Source organism: Pelodiscus sinensis, chromosome 4 (genome assembly GCF_049634645.1).
Source record: "Pelodiscus sinensis isolate JC-2024 chromosome 4, ASM4963464v1, whole genome shotgun sequence".
NCBI classification, from domain to species: Eukaryota; Metazoa; Chordata; order Testudines; family Trionychidae; genus Pelodiscus; species Pelodiscus sinensis.
Genome location: NC_134714.1, coordinates 22,339,525 through 22,362,941, shown reverse-complemented (window position 1 = coordinate 22,362,941; position 23,417 = coordinate 22,339,525). Strand labels below are relative to the sequence as shown.

General features: G+C 43.8%; 2 protein-coding genes across 3 annotated transcripts in view; one reads left to right on the top strand and one right to left on the bottom strand.

The window, feature by feature from the left end:
* Nucleotides 1–5,845, top strand: part of DYNC1H1 (dynein cytoplasmic 1 heavy chain 1) — a 74,550-nt gene extending 68,705 nt beyond the window's left edge. For both annotated transcript variants that reach the window (XM_075926557.1, XM_025183071.2), the window contains exons 76-78: nt 3,732–3,900; nt 4,448–4,575; nt 5,478–5,845. In XM_075926557.1, the coding sequence (XP_075782672.1) occupies nt 3,732–3,900; nt 4,448–4,575; nt 5,478–5,606 (426 nt within the window). In that variant the 3' untranslated portion in view covers nt 5,607–5,845. The remainder of the gene's footprint in view (nt 1–3,731; nt 3,901–4,447; nt 4,576–5,477) is intronic.
* A 7,672-nt stretch (nt 5,846–13,517) lies between these two features.
* On the bottom strand, nt 13,518–20,289 carry LOC142829038 (uncharacterized). Its single transcript, XM_075926107.1, has 5 exons — nt 19,724–20,289; nt 18,925–18,992; nt 17,084–17,137; nt 15,088–15,147; nt 13,518–14,078 (listed from the first exon to the last, which is right to left on the bottom strand). Exons 1-5 carry the CDS (start codon nt 19,827–19,829, stop codon nt 13,518–13,520), a joined length of 849 nt encoding a protein of 282 aa, XP_075782222.1. The 5' UTR covers nt 19,830–20,289.
* Between the last annotated feature and the right edge of the window lie 3,128 nt (nt 20,290–23,417).

Sequence of the window (23,417 nt, the reverse complement as noted above, 5' to 3'; positions counted from 1 at the left end):
GCCATTTCTGCCATGTTAGGTATAACACCAGTGTCAGAGACAGAGCCATAACGAAGGTTTTCTGCACCTGGGGCAAGCTATTGAACTGGGCCTCGCACCACCCCCCTTTCCCCCTTGCCCCCAAAAAATTAAAAAATTCTTAATTTTTTGTATTTTATTAATTGCACATATATTGAGATTGAAAATAGATTATAGTAAAGATATAAATGAAATAATATTTTAACTCTCATTTTTAATTTTGCGCCCCTAAATGTATTGTGCCTGGGGCAAGTGCCCACTTGCCCCACCCTTGTTACGGCTCTGGTCAGAATTTTAACCAGAGGCATCACTTGTGCTCTATGACCCTTGCCTCTACTGTGGCAATATAAGGTCAATGCAAATCCCCTCTACCCATCTCCTTTGAACCAAATGTCAGGACTTCAACCAATGAAGAGGGGAGCAGAGGGTGAGTTGTGACACACATATCTGCATCTCATCCCAAAGAATAAAGTCAGTTATTTACATGTACTGTAGCTGCTGCCATGTATGCCATATGGGTGACTCTCAAGAAGTTTTTGCAGGTGGTGGGGCTTGGAGTGTGTGTAAATAAGGAGCATAGAATTACCTTCTCAGAATTTTCATCTGATTTGGATTTAGCATTATGGCATAGTGGTTTTAAACATACATACACAAGATCCAGTGATAGCACTGCAAATTCCTAACATGAGAGCACTCACGTGTAACACAATTAACTTGGAAATGCCATCACCATGCTCTCAGGAAGTGCAGTCTCAGCAGCTTCACGTGCTGTCATAATACTGGAAATTATCCATCTTGAGATCATCTGTGAAGAACCTGCTTTCCCCTTTATTTGTTTCCCATATGAAACAGACAAGATGAAGAAAAGAAAGGTTTAGTCCTGTCTGTGAAAGGCTAAACATTTGACATCCAGTGTGTGAAGATGCTGCTTGTCTGGGATTGAATATAGCTCAGGAAAACACGGGTGGATGCTGTTTGTTTCAGCTAAAACTAAGAAAGCACTTTAGATAAATGTATGGTGTGACTGCAGGGTTACTTTGTTTCTGGAAAATTGCGTGTAAGAAATTTTCTACCAAGATGATTTGACAGGTGATTGTGGATCCCAGGTAAATGATACTTTCACTGATACAAAACTACCAGAGTCTGATTTCCTTCAGATGCAGCACACTAGAGTATTCATCCCATCTGCTCACATCAGACATCCTATGGTACGTCTAAGGATGTGCATGCTGTCACTTTGACGCTGACAGGTACTGTAGATGGCACAAAGTTCCTGGACACTGATTTGCAGAGAAGCTTCCTGTTCCAATCATAAGCCCGCAACTTGCTGTGACCCCCAGTTATGCTCCCCAGCCTATTAAGGAAGCATCGGTGACAATAGTCCTGGTTGATGGGGACTGGGCAAAGGGAACACGTTGGCCCATGTTCCGTGAACAGGCTTCTACCATAAGTCAGAAGAAGCAGAGGAAGTCACACCAGTTTGTCCAAGAGATGGTTCAGATAATAGACCACAGTCAGCCACATTTGAAGAGGACAAAGACATAACCTGGCATATGAGACTGTGTACATGCAGCCACTTGGCCTTCATCCACATTCCAGACATAGGTAGTGAATAATATGAAATCAGTCAGCAGAAGTACTCTAGCAGGGTTATGATGAAGGCAGTAATTTGAGTTCCAGTTGTTTAAAATGAGACCTAGACTATTGAGTAAACACAATGTAAATTCAGCATGAGAAGACTTCTCTAGACATGCCCCTCTCTAGCAATCATTCAGATACAAGAATACATGAAACCCCCTCTTCCTGAGGCATGCTGTCACCAAAATCATGCAGCTGATAAAAACCCAGGAAGCAGAAGACAGACCCAAAGGTAGCATGGGGTATCGATAGTGTTAGTCCACCGTGACAAACAGGTGACATTTCCTGTGGCTTTAAGAGAATTTATATGGAAAGAAGCATCATGCAGGTCCATTGCAGGAAACCAGATGTGATTTAATTCAGAAAGAATAGTTTTCAGGGTGGCTATATGGAATCTTGCATCTGATTATTTGTTGAGGTCAAGGATCAGTTTCAATCCCTCTATTGGGTTCAGTAACCATAAAGTACCAGGAGTAAAATCCTTGTCCCTGTTGCTGCTGGGGGGGGGGGCATGTCCTGTAACCCCAAAACCCAATACATTGCACCTGCTCAAGGAGCAGTGTCTCGGGAGAAGGGTACTTGACGAAATATGTAAGGCATAAACCCATCTGTCAGTGTTTAGGATCTAGCTGTCTGTGGTAGTTGAACTCTAAACATCATGGCTACATCTAGACTGGCCCCTATTACGAAATAGCCATGCTAATTTCCAACTTTGGAAATTTCAAGTAGGAATAAGAGATCCTCCGGAAAAGGGCTTTATTCCGGAGGATCGCGCCAGTCTAGACGCTTTTTTCCGGCTTTTCCCCAAGCCGGAAAAAAAGCGGCGGACATGTTTATTTAAATCCCGCGGGGGATATTTAAATCCCCCACGGATTTCCCTATTCCAAAGTTGGAAATTAGCATGGCTATTTCGTAATAGGGGCCAGTCTAGACGTAGCCCATAAATATGAGCTCTCGATTCCCTGTTTAGGGGCAGGATGGGCCACCATTGGGTTACTGCCCTGGACACAAGTCAGACTGGATGCTTGTTCAGTCCCAGTGGTGGACAAGCTGGCTGGCTAGATCTAGAACCAAAGGGCCTTTGATTTTTGGGAGTGGTTCTAGTTAGGTTTAGGGGACAAGTTCTCTGCACAACAGGTAGAAGAGTAAAACACCAGAGTCCAAACATGAAGCACTGTTACTTGCCAATTATAAAGATGACCACTAGTCAGACAGGGGCCTCGAGGCCTGTGCCAGATGGTGCTGCTTCAGCCACAAGTCTCTCGCCATCTGAGGTTTTTGTTCTCCCCCTCCTGTCACTGCCCCCCCAAAAAAGTACAGCTGTAGCACCATTTCATAATATGTCCCTGACTGAAACGCAACAAAACAGTCTTGTGAAGATGTTCCCCCATATTGCAGATGGTATTTGAAGCCTGGTGTTAAGCGTTAAGCCAGCTCACCGAAGGTACTATAATCTAGCATTTAAAAAGCTCAAAACACTGACCATGTGATGTGAGAACACCACATGCCACTGTGACTCAAGCCATGGACAGTGAGAAGAAATGGTGGCAGAGGAGATCAGGGCAGTGCTGCCCTTAAATACCTGGGGAAGGACCACAGGACATGAGCCCTGCTCCTACAAGCAGGGCTCATGCTTAGTCCCTAGCCCCTATGGTCTAGGAACTAGGCAAAGTTTTCTAGCTTTGATGTGTTCGGCACATACACAGGATACATTGCATTTACTCAAATACCTTATAGCACATCCTTATGGGCAGATGGGAAATGTTGACACATTAGGAAACTTGTATTTTTTGCTAATTCTACTTGCATATGTACAGTAGGCCTAACTACATATAAATAATGAATTCTTCTGAAACTAATTCTTTCCTCTGAAACAGACTTCAGGATTCATAAAATTGTGTGTAAACTAGTAGGAAGCTATCCCTTTAGTAAATTTTCATCAGAGGAAACATGCCATACATTGTTGGCATGATGGTCACACTTATTTAGTGCAACTCTGTTTCAATAGATATTGACGTTAAAGTGTGTGGCAGTAGATGCTATGGACATGTCTAAAACATATCTTTTTTTAATAGAATATCCACGTGTGCCTGGGTGGCTTGTTCGTACCTGAGGCTTACATTACTGCTACAAGACAATATGTGGCTCAAGCAAACAGCTGGTCCCTGGAAGAACTTTGTCTAGAAGTCAATGTTACAACTACTCAGAATGCAGTCCTGGATGCCTGCAGTTTTGGAGTTACAGGTTAGCTAGTGTGCTTTTTACAAGGAGGAAGGGAAGTAAATAGGTGCTATTAGCCTATAACTCTGGGAATTTATCTTTAAAAATGTTGATATACACTATATCAAATTGCTAACTCCCTTGGTGTTAGGTATCAGAATGAAAATTACATTTTAGGCAACTGCACTAAAAGTAACATTTGGAAATTAATGTCTATCAGGATTTCTTCATTGGAGAATTTTGCTATGCAAGTGCCTAGCATTTGAGAATCCTTTTGAATAAATATCAGTAGTAGGGCAAAAAACATTAGCCAACCTGTTCGAGTTAGCATGTCGGTGACTTTTTTATTCCTCTAATAGCCTTCCCTGTTGCCTTTTCTGGAGTATTTTTTGATCTGTATAAATTAGGTCTCCTATTTGAACAGTAGGTCTATACATCAGTTACCTCACTTTAGATGGGTGAAGCTACCTCTGGACTTGAAAATGGAGTGGAGAAGGAAACTTCCTTTTTAAGTGTACATACCCTTCACTTTCAGGAAAGACCTCAAATTTTCATACTTCCTAACTTACAGGTCTGAAGCTTCAGGGAGCTACATGCAGTAACAACAAACTGTCCCTTTCAAATGCAATATCAACTATATTGCCCATAACACAGCTTCGCTGGATCAAGCAGACAAATGCTGACAAAAAGGCTAATGTGGTAAGTAATGTGAAGATAAATGTGTTGTCATTCTGTGACTCCTTCAAGTAGTGGCTATTCTACTTTCTGTGGAGCCTTATAATAAAAATGGGGCTGCATTTGTTTCTATTCCATTGGGCTATGTCTACACTGTGCTGGTTTTGCGCAGGAAATATGCAAATGAGGCTGTGTGGAATATTGCTGAGCCTCATTTGCATAATTGAGTGGCCACTTTTTGCACAAGAGGCTTTTGAGCCGTCTACACGGCTCCTTCTTGCACAGAAACTCCCTCTTGCACAAGAGCCATTTTGCCTGAAAATAAGCAGCAGCAGAATGGCTCTTGCACAAGAAAGGGTTTTTGTGCAAGAAAAAGCAGTGTAGACTGCTCCTTTTTGCGCAAAAGCCCCTTATGCAAAAATGGTGGTTCATTAAGTATGCAAATGAAGCAGTGATATTCCTTGCCGTGCCTCATTTGCATATTGTGCAAAACTAGCGCAGTGTAGACATAGCTTTAGTCTTACGTTTTGTAGTACCACAGATGTTCCTTTCCAATAGTTTTCAACCCTGGGGGTTATAGTTCCTCGGAGCCTTGCAAACAGATCCAATATTGCTAGTACCCTCAGCCAGCCATAAAGAGGGTATCAAGAAATTAGAACTCATCTAGTATTTCGTCTTGGAATGGAGAAGTCTGAACAAAGCCTTAGAAACGTGTTATAACAAGTTCACTTTAGCCTGACAAACTGAGAGTTCTTTCTTACAAATATGTTCATTTGGTTGGGAGGGCGAGCAGAGTCTAATGTGGACAAATGTCTCTATACATAACTTCCAGTGGTGGGGGAACATTTCATCTTTTCCCCTTGACTCTCGTATCTTGCATTCAACTATCTTATCCACAATTTAATCAATGCCTAACTTTTTTTCAGGTTACATTACCAGTCTATCTGAACTTCACGCGTGCTGATCTGATCTTCACTGTTGACTTTGAAATTGCCACCAAGGAAGATCCTCGCAGTTTCTATGAACGTGGTGTTGCAGTCCTCTGCACAGAGTAACAAGACAATGTTTTCTAAATGATACACAATTTTACTACTATTTAATCTGCAGTGTTAGTCACCAAGGCATGGGGAAGTTGTCAGGATGGTTGACACAAAGTTGACTTGCTAGAAGCTGGTGTACTTAAAGTGATACTGATAGTGTGAGAGGAAAATTGGATGTGGTTTTTAGATGGTTCTAATTACATGTGCTTAATGCTTGATGGTCTATACTACATTAAATACATTCTGTAGCATTATTGGTGGTGGTTTATTTCATTTCTAAAAGCCTTATTCTTGTCATGAGTTGCTCTAGAGAATTACTTTCATTAATGCTTTTAAATGTTCAAGATGAAACATCGGTTATTCAATAATGAACGATGCTAACCCACTAAGAAACCAGTTTTACCATTTATGGCACTTGCAGCTCTCCTGTATAAATCACATGTAACCTGAAACAAGAATACAAAAGCCAAAATTAATTCAGTGCAACAAGTTGAAATTGAACAGATTCTCCTTTTTAAAAGGTAAGGGTGATGTCATGTTAATGTTACTATTACAGTAAACTTCCGATAATCCGGCACCTTTAGGACCCAGGGGGTGCTGGATTATCAGATATGCCGGACTATAGGAAGGGGGGGCTACGAGGGGTCTGGGGTAGAATGTGGGGGATGCACCCCACAGTGCTGCAGGACCAACCCAGCAGCACCCCAGCTGCTCTGCCCCAGGCGTCCCCAAGTCAGCTGCTGCTGAAACTGACCAGCGGCTGACTTCAGGAAGCCTGGGGCAGAGCAGCTCCAATTGTCCAGCTGCCCAGAGCACTTCCGGGTTCCATTGGATGCCGGACCACTGGAGTTTTACTGTACTCGGAAGCAGTGTTGCTTAATCTGCATGGAATAGATAGAAACTACCTTCATGTTCACCTGAGCACTGCCCTATACAGAGAATGTTAACTTAGAAAAGTTTCATCACCCCCAGTGATACTTCACGTTTCCAATGTTCTAGTTAACATATCTTTCCATTAATATATACATTCTTGCAAACACCTGAATGTACATATTACTGGGATTTTTTTGAATGGGTATTTCATCTGAGAGCATCATTGACATAAGAAAATAGCCCTACCAAAACTTACTATGGTGAATACCTTGAGGTGTCCAGCTTCCAATTGCATATGCTGAAGATGGTGGTTTTACTCTGTTCATTCTTTAAAGGGAGACACAGCTGACAAACCCAACAATCTGACCCATGCAGAATAGTTTTGGTTACACCAGGGTTGGGTAATTCTTGATGAGGAACTCCAAAAATATCGTAAGTGGTCAAGGGCTGCACTCTTCCATGATATTGATGGAGGAGTGCAGGGTCTGGGATGAAAGTTGGGTGCAAAAGGGAGATTTGGAGTCAGGAGGGGGTGGGGATCTGGAAGGGACTTTGGGTAAGGAGTGGGTTGTGACCTTGGGTATGGAGTGCAGGGGTCTGGGTTATGACCTGGGGCAAAGGATTGGGGTGCAGGGTCTGGGAGAGGATTCAGACCTGGAGGAGGGGTGCAGGAGGGAATGCAAGGTTTGGGAAGAGGTTGTGACTGAGGGAGGGGAGGTAAGTGGGGGGGGACAGGTGGTTGGGGGGAGGGAGGGAATGTTGTGCTAGAGGCAGGCTATGGCTAGGAGGCACTTTTCTGGGTGGCTCCCAGCCAGCAGCCCACCAGGTTCCTCAGCCAGGCTCCCTGCCTTCCATGCCCCTGCATACCACTCAGAGCAGCTGTGTGGATCATGTGCTGCTCTGAACACTGCAGGCCCAGAGGGGGAGGAGTACTTTGTGCATAGACTGTCCTGCAAACAGGCAGTTGGCCAGTGGGACCTGAGATTGTACTGGGGGCAGGGGTAGCATGCAAAACCTTCCCACCACCTCCCCCTTCAACCTCCCCTCCAAGTATTCAGATACTCTCACATGGCCTCAGCAGGGCAGGGCTGAGGCTTCTGCATGCACCAGGCTGAATCTGGTGACTTGGCAAGGCTGTATTTTGCCCATCCCTGTCCTATTCCCATGTTAAACAGGAAACATTCAGAGCCCCCACCTAGGCGCATAGAATGGGAATCAACTCATGCAGCTATAGCTTTGTTCATGATGACCCCTCAAGACTAGCATTAAATAGCTTTCAGTTTTTGCTGATTATTTTACTGGAGGATGTGCATCTAACCTAGACAATGGATTGAAATGTATGGCCCTTGCTTTCAGGGTCATTTGATGTGTGCAAGCCCAGATGTATCAATCAGGGAAGTAACCCAGACTCTCCATCTCTCCTGCATGTCATATCTGTAATAGTATGTCAAAGGGCTTAACTTTCCCTGTTTGATTCACTTTAACTTCATGAGACTACACTGCATAGCAGAAGCTTTTCCTCAGTTGCTTAAGTGGTTCTTTCCCAGTTTGGGACTCCAGACTTAATTCAGGAGTCTAGGTTTTACAGGCTATTTCCTTATACAGATTTTCTTTGTAGATGGTTTTAAAACTACACCTTGATTTTTTTTTTTTAATTGTGGGTTTTATTTGTATTTTTACCTTTTAGTAAGAGAAAAAGCTTCCCTGCATTGCCCTCTATGGGCTTCAGGCTTGTCTTGTAGGATGACAAGTAAAGGATCACAGATATTTTCTGTTCACTTCCTGCTGAGACTGCCAAAAACAAATGAGACCTAATGGCAGTTAAGGGGGTGACTTTTTAGGATAGACATATATTCCCCAATATATACTGAGATCAGAAACATTTGTAACATTAATTGTAATCATAATATAACTATTGTACAAATGGGACATACTCTCACTGTAGAAGATTGAAAATGTTCATTAGAGGGGGTTGTCTAGAATGATAGATGGACCAAACTGTGTTGAGCTTTTGTCTAAGATCCATATTTAATGATCTTATGAATTTGGACAGATTGGACAAAATACAGTTGCAGGGCTAGAACTGACATGCCTGGTTGATTACTAGAGCATTCATACAATTGGCATTGAGTGTTCAGCTGCCCTTCCCCCCACACTTTGCTCCATCCTGCAGCCAAGCTGCTCCCAGGACCTTCCTGCGCATAGTGGAGAGAGAAGAGGAAGGGAGTGCTTAGGTCAGGGTGTTCCTCATCTCTGTAGAGCAGCAGTTGGAGAGAGGCTGACTGAGATCAGTGTCTGTCTTACGAGGCAGTGCACTGTTTCTAAGATACTTCCCCCCCTCCATACATCTTCTCTGTGGAGTGGAGCTGGGGGAGACAATGCATGGGCTCTCGCGTTTACCCAACAACCACTACACAATGTCACTGTCCTAGACTGTGCACCCGTCAGTCTCTCTCACACTCTTTAGCCCCAGCCCTGCCCCTTCTGGATGGGGAACACCCTGACTTGAGCACTCTCTTCCTCTTCTCCCTCCACTCCCACCTGCCTGTGATGACTTACCACAAATGCGGTGTGCTCCTTCCCTCTCTCTTCTCTCTTCCCCCCCCCCCCCCCCCCCCGGGTGAAAATTATTGCCCACTCATGTCTTAAAGTAACACTCTTTAAAACTAGCTTGTGGATATGCATTCTATATACTGTAAAGTGGTCTGAAACCCATTGATTATATCAGTCCTACATTTAAACTGATCCTTGCTGAATGTAAGTTAAGTTTACAACCGCATCTTTAACATGTAGTTCAAGGAATCTATATAACAGGGAAGTGTAAATGCACAGTTCCACTATTTCAGTAGACGCAGAGACGACAGATAGAACCTAGCTCTTAAAGCCTTTCTTCCACTGGTGCTCTAAAGCAGCACTCATCACTGACTTACAAAAGGATTTCAGCTCCCTCTATCCTCTAATTTGTCCAAGTCTGGAATGTGGGAGAAAGTTACTAGCTACCTTCATTCCTCCAGCACAGCAGGGCTCAGAAGTCCTCATACAATCTTAAGCTCCACCAAAAGCTGCTGTTATCCACCCTCCCACTGAAAGAGCACTGATAGGTCAGCGATAGGCCTGTTGCACTGCTGAAACAGAATTGACGTCTAAGTTGAGGTACAATTTCACAATAGAGTGCAGGCTTTGCTTTTTTTTCCAAGTATATCCCTATGTACCTATCTCTGGAGTTGGTATAGCCACGTGGTCAGCCCACCAGAGGCCTGTGTTTCCTGTGTACATGAGGTCAGAGCTCGGAAGTGCTAAATAGGAATGCAAAACAGCAAAGCTCTTGATAGTAATGCAATTTGTTATATGCATTTGATACTCAAATGACTTGACCACCATAGGACATTTAGATTCCTCTGAGGCAACATTCTGTAACCTAGAGCCTAGTCTCCTTTGATAAGCTTTCTAAAAGTCTCAGGGGTCTTCTAAGAGGCTTTACAGCACAAGGGAGTCAGGTGCATTAGAGGCACCATCCGTGTTCAGAGCTCACCTTCCACAGCAAGCTCAGAGCCAGACAATGTCAGATTCTGTGCACAAGGAATATTGATCAAGTGAGGCAGTTTTGCTGCCCTAAAAATTTCTGAACAAGATAAAGGAGCTAAAGTAAAAATGTAATGATGTACTTTGAGAGCAGCAGAATAAAAATGTGTTATACTGGATGGGCAAAATTGGCCTGCAGGTGCAGCAGAACCTTAACCAGACTCCCTGCCTACCTTATCCCCACAGGGAACTGTGTGTGCATCTCTGAACACTGCACACTTGAAGGGAAGGAGAGGAGAGGCTTTCTGTGCTGCCTGGCCCATCTTGCAGCTCCCACTGCCTGCAAACTGGCCAATCAGAGCTTCCTGTTTGCAAGACCAGCGGTGCACAAAGTACCCCTCTAGGCTCACAGTGTTCAGAGCCACACATAGCCCCCATAGTTGCTCTGAGCAGGATTCAGGGACACAGGCTGAGGAACCTGCTGCCCATGTAAGTGATTCCAGGCCAAAGCCTTCCTCCGGCAGCCCAGCCACTCCTCATGCACCCCAATTTTACCCCAGTCACATCCCAAATCCTGCTCCAGGTCAGAATCCTCTCCTTGCACTGCCTACTCCCCCTCCTTCACCCAAACTCCCTTTCAGATCCCACACAAACTCTTGTACCTGAAGCTCTATTCTGCACCCAGTCTCCATCCCAGACCCTGCCCATCCATTAATATCATGGATGTGTGTGGCCATTGGCCACTTTCCAAATTCTTGTGTTGCCTACCACTGGGCTAGGATTTGGTAGAGGCAGACACTGATATACTATGAAGAATCTTCTGGTCGTTTAAGCTTAATTTACATCACACGCTTCAGGGGTTTTCTATACACTGTACCTCAGGTTTGGACTTGGCAAGTTCAAGGGATGGACTGTGAGGCCCAGATTGTGATGATTTGTTCATGTCTCTGATACCAGCTGAACTAATTAGCAGCTGCAGAAATAAATCCCAGTGAGCAAGAGTGTAGGTCTTTCTTCACCTTGAATTTGTATGAGAAAAAACTTAGCAGTCAGAGTTAACTAGCCTTTGGCATGGTGACCTAAAGTGTATGGAAGAACAGAAAACACCAAGGCTATGTCTAGACTGGCATGATTTTCTGGAAATGCTTTTAACAAAAGTTTTCCATTAAGTATTTTCGGAAAAGAGCATCTAGATTGGCACTGACGCTTTTCCACAAAAGCACTTTTTGCAGAAAAGTGTCTGTGCCAATCTAGACGCGCTTTTCCACAAAAAAGCCCCGATCGCCATTTTCACCATCAGGGCTTTTTTGCAGAAAACAAATCTGGGCTGTCTACACTGGCCCTCTTGCGCAAAAGGACTTTAGCCTGAACGGGAGCAGCATAGTATTTCCGCAGAAATTCAAGCGGCCAGTGTAGACAGCTGGCAAGTTTTTCCAGAAAAGTGGCTGATTTTCCAGAAAAACTGGCCAGCCTAGACACAGCCCAAAGAACTTAAAGTATCACTAACTAAACAAGGTGCCTGGTGCTATGGGGACAGTCCACAGAGGTAGTGGGAGCCACTAACCCTAGTGTCAGTTTAGTGTAAGCTTTGACACTACTGATTCAGTACTTCAAAGTATATCTATTAAACTGTGGCAAGGGAGGTTTAGGTTGGACATTAGGAAAAACTTGTCAGAGTGGTTAAACACTGGAATAAAGTGGGTTGGGGGAGGGGTTGAAATCTCCAGCTCTGGAGATATTTAAGAGCATGCTGGATACACATCGACCAGGGGTGGGATGGATCTTGGAATGGACTTGGGTTTGGGCATTTGCCTGCAAGGGCCTGGACTTGATGACCTCTCGAGGCCCTTCCCGTTCCAGTGTTCTATCTTTGAAAAATCAACATTGTTGGTGTCTCTAAACAGGACTATGCATCACAGTGAAGAGTAATAATCACCATTTTAGTTATACCATGAAAGAAAATTGAGCAGAAGCATGTTTATTCACAGCAACTTTCAATATTGGAGAGTCATCTAGTATTACATCAAAGCTCTCAATAAATTTGGTTTTCCTCAAACATGAGTGCAGCCCCAATCAAATTTATTAAAAGAAGCTAAACCTTTAGCCTACCCTATTTTGAATCTCATGAGCACGTGAAGAAATGTTATATTCTTAAATATAATGTGGTTACAATGTGACCACTCTTTAAATAAGTATTCTTACTCCTGCAACTTGTAAGCTCTAGCACAGTAGTGAGTCTAAAGAATTCATAATTAAGGTAGAATGTTAGTGAACTTAAGCCAGGAAGGTTCCTAATTGATATTTAATGGAATACTTCATGTAGACTTATTTTGTGTCACATGCTAGCCTTCCCCCTCACATCCACTTTGTGAAAGTACAGTTAATAAGGAAGAGCAATGAAATTCAGGCTTTGTTTAAAGTAGTTTAATTGTAATAAAAGGCAGGATCCATACCGAGAGATCTGAGATGTTTAAAACAGACAACATCCCCATAGATGGTGCTACTACTGCAACAAAATACCTCTCTTGCACATAGGTAAATCCCATACCTACTTATGTTCACTTGCAGACAGTTGGAATAGTACTGAGTAAAAGAGTTCTATGAAGCCCCTTTTTCCTTCTCTAGTACCTACCCCATTCCATATAAAAGGGAAGGCAAAACAGGTGGTAATTAAAACTACTGCTCTTCTGGTTCAGTTCTGTTTTGCAACTGGATTTGAGAATGAAAAAAAATCAGCTTCTCATAAAGGAAAAATAAAAACCCTTCATTGTAGAAGAACTTCAACTCTTGGCTCTTACATTATAAACCCACACTGGCATGCACAGCACTTAAGAGAGGGTTAGACGAATATTCAGTTAATTTGTCAACACCAAATAAAAATGTAAAGTCAGTTAGACCCTGCAGAATGAATGCTGAGCAGAATTATTTGCACTTACAAAACTTCTGATGTGTGATTTGAGGTTTTTGGCAATTATCCATAGCTGAATCTGCAAGTGACCATTTATAGTAGAAACAAAGCAGCTATAGCAAGCAGGGACAGGCCACAGTGAAGATGGTGCAGTTACTATGAAGGTGAAACACTATGATGAGTGCTTAGTCTACATGTACAGAATTACCAACTCTCTTTCAATTTAATTATAGCCATGCGATGCATTTCTCCAACCACTATTTCATGAGAAGGCCTGGGCCCCTAACAGCATAAGCATGTATACATTGCTAAGGCATTCTATCTGCTATAGCTTAAAGAAATGCATAATTGCTTGGCCAAAAGTGCAGGAGTTGAGTTGCTGGGGAAGAACAGGACCGAAGGCAGAGTCCTTTATGTTGCATAGGATCAGGTTTTATCATAACTGCTACTACTACAGCTCTGTATTAGCTACAGTCTTCCTATACAGAATCATTAATGTTCTGTAGGGTACTGCTAGATCTAGTTGACATTTTGAAGTCTTAGCCCAATCATTCCCCCTGTTTAAATGTATAATTCAGTAAATAAGAGCTGTTCCCTGTCATAATTAGCATGTATCCCTTAAATTAAGTTGCACGCAATTTCTTTCTTCTTAGCTTTTCACTAATACCCTCTACAAGTGGAAGCCCTTGTTTTCTCTTCACTATTAATTGGTCACACATGTTTTCACCATCAAACTTTGCTAACATGGGTTGTTGCAGAGGAGTGGTGACCGGGCTTGCTAGGGCTCCTTCATATTTTGAAGGCTCAACATTCATGAGTAAGGAACTGTCTGATGTCAGCCATATTGCGGAGGCAAGTGCTGCAGAAGTTCTGGACAGTTCACATGGCCCGGCAAGTCTTAGTGGAACATCACTTTTCTCTTTAGTGATAACTTCCATCGGTTTTCTAAGATCATTTACTGGCTGCATATAGACATCACAGATTTCTGTTACTGGGGGGACCCAGTTTGAAGACAGATGGGGGGACTCTAGGTTTTCAGAAGAGTAAATGTCTCCCTCAGCCACCATCTTTGGAAAATTGTGCAAAGATGTAACTCTGCTATAGTTCATATCAGTAAGAGAATTCAAACTACAATCTGAATGGGTTGATGCTTCTTCTGAATCACCATCATATGGATCTAAAAACTAAAACAAATAGGTCTAAATAAAGCATATTATATTAACCATTGCACCCTCCTTCATATTTCTCTATCCACCACCTTTCACTGCTGCAATACAGGCATTCCCTGACTTACGCAGATCCGACTTACCTCGGACCCGCACTTACAAACGGGGCTTTTCTCGCCCCGGAGCTCGCAGGCGGCAGGACCGCCCAGAGTGCAGCGGTCCTGCCACCACGTCCTCTGGGGCGAGAAAAGCTGCTCCGGGTCTCCCTGCTGTGCTGGGGGAGTCCCCCCAGCACAGCAGGGAGACCCGAGCAAAGCCGCACAGGCGGCGGGGTCCCCCCCCTCTGCGGCTTTGCTCCGGGGCAAAAGGAGCAAAGCCGCACGGGCAGCGGGACCCCGCCGCCTGTGCAGCTTTGCTCAGGTCTCCCTGCTGTGCTGGGGGGACTCCCCCAGCACAGCAGGGAGACAGGAGCAAAGCTGCAGAGGTGGCGGGACCTCTGCGCCTCCGCGGCTTTGCTCAGGTCTCCCTGGTCTGCTGGGGGTGGAGGGGGCGCAGCTAATGCACCCCCCCCCCCCCAGCAGACCAGGCTTTTGTTGCGGGATGCCTGGGGTAGAGCAGCTAGGGTGCTGCCAGGTTGGTCCTGCGGGGACTTACCCGGCAGCGCCCCAGCTGTTCTGTCCCAGGAGTCCAGATTCAGCCGCTGTTGAAACTGATCAGCGGCTGATTCTAGGAAGCCGGAGGCAGAGCAACTCTGCCTAGGGCTTCCTGTAGTCAGCCGCTGATCAGTTTCAGCAGCGGCTGAATCTGGAGCCAGTTCCGACTTACAAACAACTTAAGAACAAACCTATAGTCCCTATCTTGTACGTAACCCGGGGACTGCCCGTACTAAGAGATCATAGTAGACAAATACAAGCAGCATTTACAATCAATGCATCCACCCACACAACAAGTTGAGCAACTGTATTTTTGAAGGATATTTAAATAGGGCTGCTACATAATGAAATATCAGAAGTATATAAAAACTTACCTGAAGTAATTTATCGTTGGCTTTCTTGAGGACTCCTTCAGTAAGTCTGCTAGGCAGACACTGTTTAAAGAAGTATTCCCATCAGACATTTGTAAATACATATGATCTCATACATGGTTGCCAGAAGTTCTTTCTACACATTTTTATGTAGAGAAAAGAGATTCTTATTTCTTTTATTATAAGCTATTAAATATATCTTGGAATTAAATTTAAGTGCTCTAAAAATTGCTGCAAGAGTCTAATAAAATGTAGAAGAAAATGTAGCACCACAAAAAACACCGTAGCGAAGCTAGTTGTAGCAATGGGTATTTGTACTGTATTTTTAATTACTTGTACAGAATAGATTTGATGGAATGGAATGAAGGGAAGAAAGATAAGTTTCAGTGGCATCACAAATCTGCTCAGGTTATGACTCCTTTCTATAAAAAATGTAAGAAGTTAGAGATTGTGTCATCTTTCCTTTTGTCTTCCTTGTGAGCTGCACCAATGTTAAATACTGCTGCCACTTTAAAAGTTTGATACTTTTCTTGGCTTAACAATCATTTCAGTGATAAGCAAGTTCCTATCAAACCCTCCTTGTGACTTATAGCTGATTTTAGCACCAACAATTTTTGTATTGATGCGAGTCCTCCAAGGAGTTATTGGAAATAAGGTGGGAAAACATATGAATATCAAACAGGAAATACCCTTTCTGCTCCTGTGAAGGTATGAAAATCCTCTTAAGTAGGCAGCCATGATTGTCTTAACACCCCTATCATCATCATCCATGGCCCAAACAGTGCACTTGCCCAGCTCTCAATGAAAGCAGTCAGAGGACTGCCCAGAAGATGGGCTTTTTTGTATCTTCTAAGAGGAGACGGCATCTACCTCTGGTCAGATGCTTGGTGGGAGAACTTACTTCTGCCTCCCTCTGCCAGTCCCTACTTTCAGCAAGCCCCACAGAGCTTGGGGAAGAGAAGACAGATTTCAGCAAGACACTTATTACATCTCCAGACAACAGAGGGGGGCAATATTTACCTGGTGGACCTTCACAGTTAGATTCTGGAGTTTTATACCCACAGAGAAATATTCACACTTTCACAACATGAGATTTACTGTTTTCTTTATGTTGCATTCATCAAGGTAGTAAGTGAAAATGGTTGGGGTTTTTTGCTAAATGGCAGAAATTTGGGACAACTGTTGCCAGTAAGAAAGAAACTCAAATCTACTCTCTACTGCACTCTGCTGATTAATAGAGAATACGTTTGGGCTGTGTCTCGACTGGCAAGTTTTTCCGCAAAATCATTCCGATTTTGCAGAAAAACTTGCCAGCTGTCTACACTGGCAGCTTGAATTTCCGGAAAAGCACTGACGATCTCCTGTAAAATCATCAGTGCTTTTCCGGAAAAACTATGCTGCTCCCATTTGGGCAAAAGTCTTTTTCCGAAAGACTTTTGCACGAAAGGGCCAGTGTAGACAGCATAGTTCTGTTTTCCAAAAAAAAGCCCCAATCGCGAAAATGGTGATCGGGGCTTTTTTTGCGGAAAACCGCGTCTAGATTGGCCACAGACGCTTTTCCGCAAAAAGTGCTTTTGCGGAAAAGCATCCTGCCAATCTAGACGCGCTTTTCTGAAAATGCTTTTAACGGAAAAGTTTTCCGTTAAAAGCATTTTCGGAAATTCATGCCAGTGTAGACGTAGCCTTGAAGTACAAAATGCAACAATTACCTGCAGAAACTCTGTAGCATACTGGAGCCCAGCTGCACAAGAGTTGAGCTATTAAAGAAAGAGAGTCACCTCCTCAGAAAACCCAATTCAGCTGTAAGTACCGTTCAACAGAGAAACTCTTATTTACATTCCACTCCTCAAACATTCACTAGTCTCAGTACCTCAACCCCCACTCCCCAAAATAATCTCAACAGAAGGCAGCTCTGAAGGGAAGACATTTGTAGCTGAGAAGAAAGTATAGTCAGAGAGGAGGCCCCAGACCCGAGGGATCAAACAACAAAGGAAGTTACCTCGTTATTGGATTCGGATTCTGACTCTGTACTGGACTCCACTGTGCATTTTTGCTATAGAGAAGGGAAAGGAAGGACCAGATGTTTGTAAATATAAACCAGTGCAAGACTTACTTTGAAGTCAGCATAAATAGGGAACATTCTGTAATACACTTGAGAAAGTTTGCTGCTGTTGTGTTTTTCTAAATGTCTATTACACAAAGCTTACTTGTTTGAAAAATCTCAAATTCTCAAAGTAAATCTATACCAACATAAAAAATTTCAGGTCAAGGGGATTTTTTTAAGTCATGGCCAAAGGAGTGGTTTGGAGTTATATCTACAACAGCAATAGCACTTCCAAGTTCATTGAGCTGATTTTTATTTGGCTTATTTTAAATTGCATCCAAGTTATAAAAGAGAAGTTAGTATGTTTGGCAGTGTAACCCCAGATAAAGGATACTGCAGGCTTCTTGCACAAGAAACTCTTCCCCAAAACGTATTGTGCAAGAGAGCATCCAGATTGCCTGGAAGCTCTCTCAAAAGAAAGCTCTGATTGCTATTCACAGAATAGCCACTAAAGCACCTGTGCTTTTTTCAATTGGCTCTTTTTGTGCAAAACCCCAGTTGCCCGTGTGCGCACACCTTTTTGCACAAGAACTCTTGCACAAGAAGGAGTTATTCCTTGTAGAAAGAGGAATATCTACACCACAAAAAACCCTCTGTTCTGTTTTTGACTGGTCTGTGCATTTAATTGTTTTCATGTCTCCCTTATGCTTAAATTTAATTCTTTGAGTTCTAGAATGCCTAACCTGTCATGGCTGGAGTAATTGTCTCTATGGTAATTGCTGCTCCTGGATGTGGCTGGCATGTCACTGCAGCCCCTGAGTGAGGCAGAGCAGGGGGTCTCCCTCTGCTGTCCTTGCCTGTAGACACCACTCCTGCAGCTCCCATTTATCAGTAACAGGGAACTGTGGCCAGTAGAAGCTGTGGGCTCAGTGTCTGTAGATAAGGGGCAACACATGGCACCATGGAGCCACTGCTGTCCATGCCAGCTGCTTTCAGGAGTGGTGCAGGGCCAGGACAGGAGTAAAGCTGCCTTAACCCCACTGCTCCACCACCTGGAAACCATCTCAGTTAAATGGCACCCAACTGGATGCTGCATCTGGAACCCTTATCCCATTCCTGAACCGCCTCCTGCACCCAACCTCCTGCCCCAAACATGAGTGCCACTGCCCCTTAACTCCTTCCCAGAGCTTGCACCCTGAAAACTCTTCTGAACCAGAATCTTCCACCCAGGGCTAAGCCTGGTCCCCCCTCCCACATTCTGAACCCTAAGACTAGAGCCTGCACCCCAACCCCTGCCCCAGCCTGGTGAAAGTGAGTGAGAATGGGAGAGGAAGGGCGATGGAGTGAGGAGGGTGAGACCTTGGAGAGGGGTGAAGCAGAGGCAGGGCCTCAAAGAAGGGTCAGGAAGGAATTGGGGCAAGAGTATCTGGGTTTGAGGTAGATCTTAAATTACACTTAAATTGAAAAAGTGATCTTGTAGTTAGAAAGGTTAGAGACCACTGCTGTAACACCTATATCCCTACCTTTTCCTGAGAATTCTGTGTGTCTAATTCAAGCCACACCCAAAAAAGAGATTTTCATGCTGCAGATGGCAATGCAGGTGTTCAATCAGAATTTAAAGCAGTTTCCTCCCAGCCTCATTTCTTTGCAGGTGAATCAGTTTGTGTGAATTTACTAACACAGACAGTGTATGTCCATTAAGTAGCATTTTGCAACTTTGCTATTCAGTCTGAAATATTAGGCTAGAAAAATCATATATGTACAGGAAAAACCAATAAGTTAAAGAGAAATTTTACCATGTATTTGTGTGCTAATCTCGCTACAAAGTCTGAACTTTTATCAGAATCCATCAGATCACAGGAGTCTACCACAAAGGAGGGAAAGACAAGTTGTATTAGAGAAGCATTTCTAATAGATGATACCCAGAGGCAGCCCTCTAATACTAGAAACACATCCATTTACCACATTAGCAATTGTATTTTACTTTAGTTAGTTAAGAAAGTTTGGCTTTTACAGCTTAAAAGTATCAAACATCCAAAAATCTCACACCCTCATATCTTACCAACAGGTTGGTGCAAAAAAATTAGGACATTCAATATTGATATCATCCAGTTATGAGAAAGTAAGAGACTCAAGACTGTCATTTTGTGCACAATATGGTTTTTAAGTATTGTATGGCACTGGAAAGTGAAGAAAAATTTTCATTTATCTAGGAAGCCAGATGAGACAAAAGGCATTTTATTTCCCTAAGAGAACTCTAGTCAGGCTCCAGTAAAGCCTTATTTAGAATTAGCTGCATCTCCTTTTTTTACTCCCACCCTATCTTGAGAATGAAAGGTATTATATATTTATAGAGGACTTATAGCACCCTGCAGCAAATCCAATCAAGAAATCATGCTTAAATAAAATTTGCAATAAACTGAATGATACATACAAGTACCACCACCCACTCTAGTAGATAGAGCCAAACAGTTCATTCTGTCTCCTATTAACAGCAATGCATACTTGCCTTTAAGGAAGGGGGAATGATAGGGAAGTTGCACTGTTTTACCTCTATCACTCCATATTTCACAATTATCCTAACTCCATTCATACCTGCCCTGGGTTTTCCATCTCGGCACTTCTTTCTTCTCCTTTGCCTTTTCTCCATTGAAGCTATCCTGCTCCTAATAGCCTCAGCCTGCTCCTGTTTTATAGGCATGACTTCACACACACACTCCTGCCTTGCCCCTCCCCACCACCCCTAAACTCCATAAACAAATATGCATTAGACTTTTATAGAAACTAGCAGTGATTTGATCCTGAGAGAACCATCTCCTTTACCATCCCTGCTGTGTATTACAGCTTTCCTGTACTTTCCACCAGTTTAGAGCAAAACTGTGCCTCAAACTACACTGATTGTAAGATAAAATGAAGCAATGAAAAAAATCTTTCTATGAGACTACAAAATGGGTGTGTCACTCACTGCTAAAGGCTAGAGAACTTGCTTTTTTAAGTGGCTGCTGAAAGCCAAAAACTCCTGTAGTATATAGAAAATAAAAGGCATTGCAATTTCATATTTATATGCATATCACTTTTTCCCTATATGTTTTTAATGTAAGCTCAGTTTTGCAGGAATATGCACAAATAGAAAGTTTGGGTTTGGCACATAATGCTCCAAACACTTTTATTAAGTGCCTAAAATATATCCCAGCTGATTGCCTAAGTACTGCACACCTTTCTCATTAATGTTAGGAAAGGAGGGTTTTTTTTCTATTTTTCTACAACATTTGCATTTCATTAATGATTAAGGTCCCTGTTGTGCAAAAAGTTCAGGAAAGGCAGATTTGTGTGTCCCCGCAGAACTCAATTAGGATCAGTATTTTCAGATTTTTGTCTGATCTCACTAGGTAGCAAACTTGCCTCAAAGCAGTTTCTTCACTTTGGATGGGATCCACAAAGGGATTTAGACATTGCAGTACTGAACATCATGGCACCTAACTTCCAAGTGTCCAGAAAAATCACAGGAACAAAACACTGATCCACAAAATCAAGTTAAGCGCCTGGGCTCCCTACACAATGAAGGGGAGGAGACAGGAAGAAAACCACAAAAGCCAGCACCCTTCTGGAGAGCTGCCTAAACCAGCCAGTGGGAAATGGTAACAACAGATGTTGACCAGCCCCTTTCTCAGAGAGAGATGCATCAGGCCAGGCTCCAGGGAGGCACCTAGCTCTGCTGTGATCCACAAACGGGCACCTGCTACCTGCAGCCATTGTGGATAAGTAATGAAAGAGTGGCAGGCGCAAGAGGACGGGGCCCAGGATCTTGTACCTCCCAGGTGGGTGTCCTGACCATTGGGATACAGAGTCCTTCCTGCTCTTCTGCCCAATGACTGTTTAAGCATTTATCAACAAAGGGGAGGCTGAGGGAGCCTCCTAAGGACCCATCCCGTAGCTCAGCACTTAGAGCCTGTGAGGTGGGAGACCTTTATTCATATCATTTCTGCACCTATAGCACAGAAGGGGAAATCAAAGCTGGGTTTCCCATATCCCAGCTGAGTGCCCTAACCACTGGGCTACACATTATAAAGTGAAAGGCCAGGACACCAGCAGCATGACCAACTGTTGTATATAGGTGCCAATTACCTCCCACCCCTGATTTTTCACACTTGCTCTCTGGTCAGTTTACCTCAGCCTGTGGACTTTGAACAGGCTCTGAGTGCACCTACCAGATCAGGCTCCACAGGTGCTTGACACACACCCCACCACACCCTCCCTGAACATGCTGTGCCCTTATTCCTCCCTCTGCCCCATCCCCAGCACCTCCTCCACACCATGAAAAAGCTGATCACAGTGGATGGAAGGTGCTGCTGGTGGGGCCTGCTAGTGGGTAGAAGTAGATGGGGTGCTGCTGGGGGGTACCCAGCACCCACTATTTTTCCTCCTGGGTCACACCCTCAAAGCACCAACAGAGTTGGCACCTGTGCCATCTTCCCCTGATTCATGGATCACACGGGGCTTAGGTGGGAAACAGGCATCCAGACACCTAGCAGGGACAGCAGTGCACCTGCCCACAGGCATCAGCAGGATGGTTACTCTGGGAAACTTAGGCACCCACAGGCTACGTCTAGACTGGCATGATTTTCCACAAATGCTTTTAACGGAAAAGTTTTCCATTAAAAGCATTTGCAGACAAGAGCGTCTAGATTGGCACGGACACTTTGCGCAAAAGCACTTTTGCACAAAAGCATCCATGACCAATCTAGACATGCTTTTGCGCAAAAAAGCCCTGATTGTCATTTTTGCAATTGGGGCTTTTTTGCGCAAAACAAATCTGAGCTGTCTACACTGGCCCTTTTGCGCAAAAGGACTTTTGCCCGAACGGGAGCAACATAGTATTTCCGCAAGAAGCACTGATTTCTTACATGAGTTCGTTAGTGTTCTTACGGAAATTCAAGCGGCCACTGTAGACAGCTGGCAAGTTTTTCCACAAAAGCAGCTGCTTTTGCGGAAAAACTTGCCAGTCTAGACACAGCCAGAGGGTTGGGCAAAAGTTCTGTAGCTCACAGCAAACCCCAAATGGGTCTGGGGTATTTCAGTACTAGATCCCACCCAGCCACCCTCTGTCCCCATCAGCTGGCTCTGCTTTTGAAAATGGCTACTGCTGACAACAAATCACTAGGAATGTAAAGGGGAAGCTAACCTAAAGACCACCACAGCTATGCACACAGTGACACTTTTCTAATTCCTCATTTCTTTCTTTTACCTGTCTCCCCCTCCACCTTCCAATTCCCTTTGCCAGCTCACCACCTCTCTCCCTCTCTTCTTCCACATGCACCTTTCTTTTCTGACTCCATTATCTTTCCCCTAGCAAGTAGGGATTGGTTTGATGGTTCTTTTGCTCTGCTAGATTCTCTTACTTTCACAAGCGTACGGAGACCAGTGAGATGGTAGAAGCAATAAGAACAGAACAGCAAGAAGGAGTTGCCTTCACAGGACTTACATACCCAAATTTGGCTCAGAGCTGAGATATGGAAGCTAAAGCACTAAGTGTCTTGGCCCACAGCTGATTTCAATATGTTTGTAATTACAACTGTTCTTTCATTCATGCAGCTCTATGGGAAAATGTTTTTCTTACAGGAGTTGGCTTCAGTAGTAGCTGATCTATTTTGACAACCGTTGTCAGCAACTGCTCCCTGTGAACTGGTGCTTTAAAAAGTCCAAATTGTATGTATAGAGAGGCCCAAACTGAAATAATGTGTGGGTGAGTCATGGCAGAAGCAGAGCAGAACAGGGCTTAGTTTTGCCTACCAAGCAGCAAGGTGGGCTAGAAGGGAAGCACAGAAACACTCTGTATTGCTGCACAGGACATTATTGCAGTAACAAGTTTGAAACATCACTTACTGTCACTCCTGGTGGTGCCTCAACTTCTTTGGGAAGCACTTTCCTCTCCATACAGACCTCTCTCAATTGTGATTGGTGCTGAACCCCATTAGGACTTGTACTTGCCGTCTTTCCAATGGCTTAAAGTCCTCCACTCACATGGAACAAACCAGTCATCTCCTTCCCATATTTTCCCCAGTGGTCTGAGAGATGGGAGCTGCAGGGAGCAACTCTCCCTGTCATTCAGTATGGAACCACACCTTCCCTTGCACCTTTCAGTTTGAACACACACACAAGCATCACCACACTCTTGCTTAAACAATCACCAGAGCTGGAAATATGGCACAGCTGTGCCTCAGTTATAGCATATCCCTTGGCTTGCTGGAATATTACCTGGCATGTTAAACATACAGGCTATTTGTGCATT

What these genes read in the sequence shown, in the direction of transcription:
- LOC142829038 (XM_075926107.1), bottom strand. Translation starts at nt 19,829, where the DNA reads ATGCCTATAAAACAGGAGCAGGCTGAGGCTATTAGGAGCAGGATAGCT. An exon ending in GATTAGCACACAAATACATG is followed by an intron (nt 17,138 to 18,924) that starts GTAAAATTTCTC and finishes CCTTCTCTATAG; the next exon opens with CAAAAATGCACAGTGGAGTC. An exon ending in CCAACGATAAATTACTTCAG is followed by an intron (nt 14,079 to 15,087) that starts GTAAGTTTTTAT and finishes TATTTGTTTTAG; the next exon opens with TTTTTAGATCCATATGATGG.